General features: G+C 44.6%; 1 protein-coding gene across 2 annotated transcripts in view; it reads right to left on the bottom strand.

Annotated features, from left to right (window-relative positions):
• The window catches only part of nf2b (NF2, moesin-ezrin-radixin like (MERLIN) tumor suppressor b), a 41,782-nt gene that overhangs the window by 10,922 nt on the left and 20,860 nt on the right, over positions 1-10,000 (bottom strand). Inside the window, exons 10-13 of one of the 2 annotated variants that reach the window (XM_061962977.2) lie at positions 8,297-8,371; positions 3,289-3,402; positions 3,080-3,202; positions 692-909 (exon numbers count right to left, since the gene is read on the bottom strand). In XM_061962977.2, coding sequence (XP_061818961.1) covers positions 692-909; positions 3,080-3,202; positions 3,289-3,402; positions 8,297-8,371 — 530 coding nt within the window. Of the gene's footprint in view, positions 1-691; positions 910-3,079; positions 3,203-3,288; positions 3,403-8,296; positions 8,387-10,000 lie in introns of both variants that reach the window. The other variant, XM_061962976.2, reaches the window with a different exon arrangement.

Raw genomic sequence — 10,000 nt, forward strand, 5'->3', positions numbered from 1 at the left:
CGAAACTTTTCATAAAATAATTTGATTTTGAATTTAAGGCTCTGTAGCTTGGTTCCTATCTACCATCCCCAGCATGCCCACAACACTCGTAACTTAGATTTGATATCAGGGAAACATCGTTTACTGGATTGTACCGCTCGAAGTGTTGTATGCAGGGGACCAAAGATTTGGAACCGGCTTAATGAGAGCCTCAAGATGCTGTATCCATTCTCCAACTTCAAAAAGAAACTAAAAACTTATCTATTAACCACCTATATTTAATGCCTCATGTGGGGTAGACAACTGTTGGGTTTTGCATGGTTGAATGAATGTATGTATGTGTGTGTATGCTTGCTTTAGTACTATTATCTTGTGTTAATCATATAGCGTTGTTTTTTGTTGTTGTACTTGCTACCATGTTCCATCATTTCATGTATATACTATCCTCTGGACCCCCTGTCAAAAGCTTCTTCTAGCTTATTTGGGGGACCCTTTCACGTACCAACATCTTTAAATGATGATATTTCACTACTATTGTATTTGTTATATGGTATTGTGAATAAACTTGAAACTTGAATATAACAAGAGAAACTAGGCAGTAGTGACCATGTTATGAAAAAGTTATTGTTATTGTTTTGCATCCCCTGTCATTCTAGTACCCCACCTCCCCCCCAGAGAGGAGGAGATAGCGCGTAAAATAAGTGATGAAGACCTGCGCTCAGACTGCTCCACCAGTTTGACGGCCAGCTGCTCCGCCTCCCTCATCTTCTGCTCCATCAGCCTTTTCTCCTCCTTGGTCTTCATGGCGGTGACCTCTAACCTCTGCCTCTCCTGCTCGGCTTCGGCGGCCTTGTGGGCCAGCAGCTTGGCCTCCTCTTCGGCGATCTGCGCTTTTTCAGCCAGCAGGTCCGCCGTCTCCTCGGAGCGCAGCTGGGGGAGGTCACATGTCCGTCAGTACACTTTGCACGAGTGTACTTAATAGTTCTTGAGTGCACTAGTTTTGACTAGTGTGTGGTGCTACACAAATCATTAACTGTTGTTGCTAATTTACTGGAAATGACCAACCCAATAGTTACTTGTTACTTTTTCTGTTCGTTCCTCACCTGCCATTATTTCAAGTTAGTCCCTCCCCTTTTGTTACGTAGCAAAGATGGCGGCTACTAAGTGTCTAGCCTTGCGTTTTCCTCTACTTCTAGTGTGAACTAGGGGTGTGCGATAAAACAATATCAATTTATATGGCGATAGACACATACTTTTTATATTAATAAAAAAATGCGTTCCATACAAGGTTTGATGGTTTTTTGTTTTTTTTTATGTCGAAAGAAACTGGAAGTTGTAAAGCAAGGTTGGTTGCATGAAAAAAAGGCACTCGCTCTCTGGTAACTGAGAAACGCAGAAAGTGATCACTGATCAGTGGGAGAGACATACTAACAGCCAATCGGGTAACAGAATCAACTATCAAGTTTAGTTGCGCCACCTTGTTGTCTCACGGTGGATTCCTGCCATGGAGTGAAAAGAGAAACTAAAAATGAGTGCTGCATAGAGCCAAGAAATTGTCGATACAACCCGAAAAGTCACCTCCAACATTATGTCAGTTTTTTATTAAATGGTCAGAGCAATGTTGACCAAATTCACTGTGCTCACCCCTTAGAGCACAGCTGTAAATTCCTGGCACTAAACCTGCAAAAAATAGTTCCTCTCGTTCTACATTTTTAGACTTTGCATTATTTTGTTATGCTTTATTAAGCATTTTTTACATATTTCTTATTTTTGCATTTATTATTAAGTGTTTAATGTGATTTTAAAATGTTGTGTACTTTGATTGTTTTCCATGCTTGTGTTGACATTTCACTTCCTTTCTGCCTTGATAGCTGAGGGGATTATAATCAGAGGAAGGTTACATTTGAAATAAAAGTGTTTACATTTCATATATGTTTCTCTTGGTCCCTATTTTTGATCCATCCATTCATCCATCTTCTTCCGCTTATCCGAGGTCGGGTCGCGGGGGCAGCAGCCTAAGCAGGGAAGCCCAGACTTCCCTCTCCCCAGCCACTTCGTCCAGCTCCTCCCGGGGGATCCCGAGGCGTTCCCAGGCCAGCCGGGAGACATAGTCTTCCCAACGTGTCCTGGGTCTTCCCCGTGGCCTCCTACCGGTCGGACGTGCCCTAAACACCTCCCTAGGGAGGCGCTCGGGTGGCATCCTGACCAGATGCCCGAACCACCTCATCTGGCTCCTCTCGATGTGGAGGAGCAGCGGCTTTACTTTGAGCTCCCCCCGGATGACAGAGCTTCTCACCCTATCTCTAAGGGAGAGCCCCGCCACCCGGCGGAGGAAACTCATTTCGGCCGCTTGTACCCGTGATCTTGTCCTTTCGGTCATAACCCAAAGCTCATGACCATAGGTGAGGATGGGAACGTAGATCGACCGGTAAATTGAGAGCTTTGCCTTCCGGCTCAGCTCCTTCTTCACCACAACGGATCGATACAGCGTCCGCATTACTGAAGACGCCGCACCGATCCGCCTGTCGATCTCACGATCCACTCTTCCCTCACTCGTGAACAAGACTCCGAGGTACTTGAACTCCTCCACCTGGGGCAAGATCTCCTCCCCAACCCGGAGATGGCACTCCACCCTTTTCCGGGCGAGAACCATGGACTCGGACTTGGAGGTGCTGATTCTCATCCCAGTCGCTTCACACTCGGCTGCGAACCGATCCAGTGAGAGCTGAAGATCCTGGCCAGATGAAGCCATCAGGACCACATCATCTGCAAAAAGCAGAGACCTAATCCTGCAGCCACCAAACCGGATCCCCTCAACGCTTTGACTGCGCCTAGAAATTCTGTCCATAAAAGTTATGAACAGAATCGGTGACAAAGGGCAGCCTTGGCGGAGTCCAACCCTCACTGGAAACTTATTATTTTTATTACCTATTTTTGATAGGTAATAAAAAATATAAAAAATGATCGATATTGACCGATATAAAACACTTATATCGTGATAGTTTTCAGCCACCATGCCCAGCCCTAGTGTGGACACTTATAAATGCAAAGACAGAGTAACTATAAAAGTGCGGCAGTTGAGAAGCAACAAGGACCTCACCAGCGCCTCGTTGTTAAGCCGCGCCTCATCCTGCAGCTGGAAAAGTCTGCGTTCCATATCCTCTTTCGCTCGCTCCGCCTCCTCCCTCATCTGTTTCTCCCGCGCCAGGATCTGTCGCTCCATCTGGACCAGGCCCACACAGAACCGTCAACAAAACAACAACAGAGTCGCCGCTTGGTGTTAACGTGGCGAGTCGACATCCTCACGACCTTCTTACGGGCCTTCTCCTCTTTGGCCTGAGCCTTCATCTGCTGCACCTCGATGGAGTCCACCTTCCTCCTCCTCATGAACAGATCGTGGTTGCCGATGCACAGCTGCAAGATCTGAAGACATAACAACAACATAGCCGTCATGTTCACATACAGCACCAACAGGTAACAGCTCGCACTAGGGTTGTAACTAGGGATGTCCCGATCCGATATTTGGATCGGATCGGCTGCCGATATTTGCCAAAAATTGCGTATCGGCAAGGCATGGGAAAATGCCGATCCAGATTCAGTTTAAAAAAAAACTCCGGTCCGTGTTTTCCAATGCACCGATTTAAATAATACATTCCACTTTTCTGCTGCTCCGTCATTTCCGTTCCGCATTTTCCAGCACACCTTCAACAAATCCACAGGTCTGTGGAATCTCACGCAGTTGCTTTTAGCTGCTGGCATTACACGACAGGCTCTTCTCACTCTTTCCTGTGTCTCCCTCTCACAGACAGCAAGCGCACCTTCTTACACACGTCACATACTGTCACGTCATACGTCACATACTGTCACGTCATACGTCACATACGTATACGTCCTCTCCCAGCAGAGAGGTAGCAGCATGGCTAACGTTAGCTGTGATGCTAGCGCATGCGCGCTCAAACGTCCTCTGCGCACGGCAAATCTATGCCACGCAAAAAATCAAATAAAAAAATAAGCGCATAACAATTTTCGACACACGGACACGACAGAGAAAACAGTTTTCGTCATCATTGTTCAAATATTGTAATGTCTGTCGAGACGCTTATGTCCATTCGGTGCCACACGTCCACACCATCAAAATGCCAGGCAACAATTTCCACATCAACACCGTATGTAAAAATTAGTGATTTTTTTTAGTTGCGATTTCCTTCTCTGCATGAAAGTTTAAAAGTAGCATATATTAATGCAGTATGAAGAAGAATGTTTTAATGTAGACATGCAAGCCTTGAAAGAAAATTTTGAAAATCAAGACTACATTTCCTGCAAATGGGTGCATTTCTACCCTATATTTTAACTTTAGATTTATTCTTATATCAAACTCTTTTAGCTGTCTTTTTGACACTTACATCCGGCACCCCCCTCCACACCCCGGATTATAAATAATGTAAATAATTTAATGTGATTATCTTGTGTGATGACTGTATTATGATGATAGTATATATCTGATAGTATATATCTGTATCATGAATCAATTTAAGTGGACCCCGACTTAAACAAGTTGAAAAACTTATTGGGGTGTTACCATTTAGTGGTCAATTGTACGGAATATGTACTTCACTGTGCAACCTACTAATAAAAGTCTCAATCAATCAATCAAAACACATAGAATCATCATACTGCTGTGATTATATGCATCAAGTGTTCATTCAAGGCTAAGGCAAAATATCGAGATATATATCGTGTATCGCAATATTAAAAAAAGGCCATATCGCCCAGCCCTAGTTTCAATGATGCCATTTCTGTTTGTCATGTATAATTTTGTCTATTTTGTGTTTATCCTTGAATAAACAGGTCAGTTTCTTGTTACCAACCATTGTGTATTATTCAAACTCCCCTAATTCAGCTGGCTAGTTGTTATCAAGAGTACTAAAACCCTTTTCAACATGATTCTGACAACTAAGTAGGCTAAATAACTTTAAACTTTAATACATGCTCGGATAGGTTAGTATCGGTCAGTATCGGTATCGGTATCGGATCGGAAGTGCAAAAACAATATCGGTATCGGATCGGAAGTGCAAAAACCTGGATCGGGACATCCCTAGTTGTAACGTTAGAAAGTATTTCGGATAGGATTTTTAGAGTGTTAGGGGCAGAAAATGTCCCTCATAAACAAAAAAGTGCAATTCAGTTGTGAACATTGAGCTTAAAAACAAGATACGTACCAAACCGCGATTATGGCGTACTCTTACATCCGTAACTATTAATTTCTCTTGGAGATGAATGAAGTATTTAACTATCCATCTACCTATCTGCAGTGGAACCTTGATTTACAAACCCCACTTTTTGCAAACTTTTAGATTTACTAACTTTTAGATGGAGCCAAATAGGCCTGCGTGTGCGAACCATGTCTCTGTGTACCTTCATTTATCTTGTGTCGCGCCTGCAGGTAAAAAGCAGCGTGCAGCATTTTTGGGAAGGCGGAGCCCGCCACGGCCCTTGCTGAGGAGTACACTACTAGTCACTTCTCAGTGCTTTAGCGTGTGTGCCTTTTTGTCCATTTTGTTAACTCAATATGAGTCGCAAAAAGACATCAGAGCAGTGTGGAAAGAAGGAGGGAATCGCTGTGGAGTTAATAAAAAAAAACTAACAATTAATGGCGCTCGCAAGTATGGAAGGATCGACGAAGCTGGCTTCGTACCACAAGTTTTAATTGTAAGAAGAGCAAAGGTTTCTGGGAAAATATGCCGAAGCAGACTCATTTTACAATGGAGGAAAAGAGCTACCTTCATTTAGCAGGGCCTCTTTTAAAGGGGAACATTATCACAATTTCAGAATTGTTAAAACCATTAAAAATCACTTCCCAGTGGCTTATTATATTTATCGAAGTTTTTTTCCAAAATTTTACCCATTACGCAATATCCCTAAAAAAAGCTTCAAAGTGCCTGATTTTAACCACCCGTCCATTTTCCTGTGACGTCACATAGTGAAGCCAACACAAACAAACATGGTGGAAAGAACAGCAAGCTATAGCGACATTAGCTCGGATTCAGACTCGGATTTCAGCGGCTTAAGCGATTCAACAGATTACGCATGTATTGAAACGGATGGTTGTAGTGTGGAGGCAGGTAGCGAAAACGAAATTGAAGAAGAAACTGAAGCTATTGAGCCATATCGGTTTGAACCGTATGCAAGCGAAACCGACAAAAATGACACGACAGCCAGCGACACGAGAGAAAGCGAGGACGAATTCGGCGATCGCCTTCTAACCAACGATTGGTATGTGTTTGTTTGGCATTAAAGGAAACTAACAACTATGAACTAGGTTTACAGCATATGAAATACATTTGGCAACAACATGCACTTTGAGAGTGCAGACAGCCCAATTTTCATCAATTAATATATTCTGTAGACATACCCTCATCCGCGCTCTTTTCCTGAGAGCTGATCTGTCCAGTTTTGGAGTTGATGTCAGCAGGCCAGGGAAGCTAAGGTCGATAGGGGGTTTAGCTCGCTCGTCTGCGGGAACAAACTGCCGCCATTGCTTGCCGTACTACCGAAGTCCTTTGTCCCTGAATTGCTCACACACTCCGGCAGATTCAATGGGGGTCTGGCGGCAGATTTCTTTGACTTTATCGTTGGAAATGCATCTGCTTTGAGTGTCGCAGGATATCCACACATTCTTGCCATCTCTGTCGTAGCATAGCTTTCGTCGGTAAAGTGTGCGGAACAAACGTCCAATTTCTTGCCACTTTCGCAACTTTGGGCCACTGGTGCAACTTGAATCCGTCCCTGTTCGTGTTGTTACACCCTCCGACAACACACCGACGAGGCATGATGTCTCCAAGGTACGGAAAACAGTCGAAAAAACGGAAAATAACAGAGCTGATTTGACTCGGTGTTTGACAAAATGGCGGATTGCTTCCCGATGTGACGCCACGTTGTGACGTCATCGCTCAGAGAGCGAATATTAGAAAGGCGTTTAATTCGCCAAAATTCACCCATTTAGAGTTCGGAAATCGGTTAAAAAAATATATGGTCTTTTTTCTGCAACATCAAGGTATATATTGGCGCTTACATAGGTCTGGTGATAATGTTCCCCTTTAAGGTACACACCCTCCACCCGGATCCCTCCCTTCTCTCCCTCTGTCCGTCTGCTTCTTTGTCGTCAGCTCCTCCTTTGCAGATGTTAATGTAAGTGGATTTTACGTTTTTAAAATGTCTATTATTGCAGCAGTATGGTTGTTAAAGTTAAGGATTTTTTACATTTCTGATTGTTTGTGAGGGCACCAAATGGACTTCTGTGTGTGCGCGCGTGTTTGCAGAGCGGCGCATACAGAGGACAGCGGCTTGTTGTTGTTGTTGTTTTGTCTTGTTATTAAAGAAACAGTTGGTCCATCATGCCCTTGTTATACAGTTCTCTATTGCTCATATTCAGTCATGTGACTTCTACCCAGAAGTGATAAACTGTGGTGGTCAACTAAGCCAAGATGGCCAAGAGTACGAACTATCTGAGTACGCAAAGGGCCTAGATCTTCCTGCAAGAAGCAGATAGAAGGAAAAAAGTCAAACTATGCAATGGAATAGATCCCCATATCTTATCAAAAAAAGATTTCTCGAGTGATACCAAGTATCATCCTTTGTTGGAGGTCGCAGATATATCGAACTATATTGTGTTTCAGACATCATTGGCCTAGTGGTTAGAGTGTCCGTCCTGAGATCGGTAGGTTGGGAGTTCAAATCCCGGCCGAGTCATACCAAAGACTATAAAAATGGGACCCATTACCTCCCTGCTTGGCACTCAGCATCAAGGGTTGGAATTGGGGGTTAAATCACCAAAATGATTCCCGGGCGCAGCCACCGCTGCTGCCCACTGCTCCCCTCACCTCCCAGGGGGTGATCAAGGGTGATGGGTCAAATGCAGAGAAATAATTTCGCCACACCTAGTGTGTGTGTGACAATCATTGGTACTTTAACTTTAACTTTAACAAAACCGATCAAAACTTGGAAAAGTGTGGAGGTCTACAACTTCATTTGTGTGTGGCTGGGTAAAGGACAATGGTATCAAGACTCTGCCGGATAAATATGCATTTTTGCTCGGGTAAGGTTGCCTTTCATGATTTTAACGTACGCATGTTAATCCCCGCTTTCATAAAAATATAACGATAAATGTCAACATTGTGTATGTGTCAAAATCTTAATTTATGATTGCTGCCTTTGGTAAAAACGTAACTCTTTTAGGTTTTACTCACATTTGCTTTCTCTTTTTTAGACTTGTCGAATTGGTGCTTTAGGAAACATTCGTAGCAAAAATGTGACTCACCAGCTTGTTGACGCGCAGCTGAGATGAGTAGAACTTGAACACATCTTTCTTCTTGTCCAGAGGCTTGATGGTGAACTGAAACACATGAAACTAAACATCAAAAGGAAGCTTTAGGTTTGCTGTACCCATAATTAAGACATAGCATTTTCAGTGTGAACGTTTCTCATAATCAAAACACATCTGACTGTGTCCTTTTTATATTTTACACTAATGGTCACCAAATTTTTAGAGCCCAAGATCCCTGGTCTCAGCCAAAAACCAAAGCAAGATCTACCCTTGCATAAACAATGTTTTTTTAATATATATACATACATATATATATGTGTGGTGTGTGTGTATATTGTATAGATGCGCGGTTTGCGGGCACAACCGCGGAGTCCGCGGATTATCCGCGGATCGGGCGGATGAAATAAAAAAAAATTGATTTTATCCGCGGGTCGGGTCGGGCGGTTAAAATAAAAAAAAATTAGATTTTAAATAGATTCAGGCGGGTGGCAGTTAAACCAATTCGGAAATATATATACATAGTTAAATGTTGTTACCCACATACGAAAAACGAGCAGGCACCTGCAGCATATGCCACAACAGAAGAAAAAAAAGAAAAAGAGATGGACACTTTTACGGAGCGGAGAAGGGACGCCTCACCGGGGTCCGGGACCGAGGCCCCTTCCCCCGAGAGGGCCCCACCAGGAGCCGTAGCTGAGGCGATCCGCGAGAAGGGCCCGACGCACGTCCAGGGTCACCACCGCGCCCACCGCACCGACACCCCGCCTCGTCCGCCTTCGCCGCGGCCGGCGTCACGCGCAGCAGGTAAGCAGCTTACCTGCCCGCCACCCCCGTGGCCGGGGGCTCGTAACAGGGGTCACTCCGCGCGCTCCGCCCGCACAGCTTACCTGCCCGCCACCCCTGTTGCCGGGGGCGCGTAACAGGGGTCACTCCGCGCGCAGTGCGCTCACGAAAGGGGTGGGGCTCACCCTGGTTGATATAGACAGCAGGACGGTGGCCATGGAAGTCGGAACCCGCTAAGGAGTGTGTAACAACCCACCTGCCGAATCAACTAGCCCTGAAAATGGATGGCGCTGGAGCGTCGGGCCCATACCCGGCCGTCGCCGGCAGCGAGACGCGCTTGGAGGTGCGCTCAGCGCGGCTCCCATATGATTGCGCACTGGTGTGCGTCTGGGTCGTGACAGCGTGGCACGCGAATGTCTGTGCTGCATTGGATCAGTCTCCTTTCTTTAACAGGCAAAGGCTTTATAACCTCACTAATGCCTTGCATCGTCTATATTATGTGTTGTACATGAATGCTACTGCTGGTTGTCTCCACAAGCTGGATAGTGTGTACCACGGGGCACTGAGATTCATTACCAACTGCGCTCCCCTTACTCACCATTGTGTGTTATACTCAATGGTTAACTGGACATCTTTATGTGCTCGACGCCTCAATCATTGGTATGTTTTTATCTACAAAACCATTCTGGGTATCACTCCATCTTATCTGTCTTGTCTTTTAACAAAGAAACAAGGAAGTCACAATCTTCGTTCAATGAATGTTCTGCAATTTGTCGTCCCCAAAGTAAGAACTGAACTGGGCAAGAAAGCATTTAGGTTTTCAGCACCGAAGGCTTGGAATAACCTACAATCGAACATTAAACTTCAAACCCTAGTTACGTTGAATGAGTTTAAAGCTTCTGTGAAAGGATTGCA

This window comes from Nerophis lumbriciformis, linkage group LG09 (assembly GCF_033978685.3).
Source record: "Nerophis lumbriciformis linkage group LG09, RoL_Nlum_v2.1, whole genome shotgun sequence".
NCBI lineage: Eukaryota > Metazoa > Chordata > Actinopteri > Syngnathiformes > Syngnathidae > Nerophis > Nerophis lumbriciformis.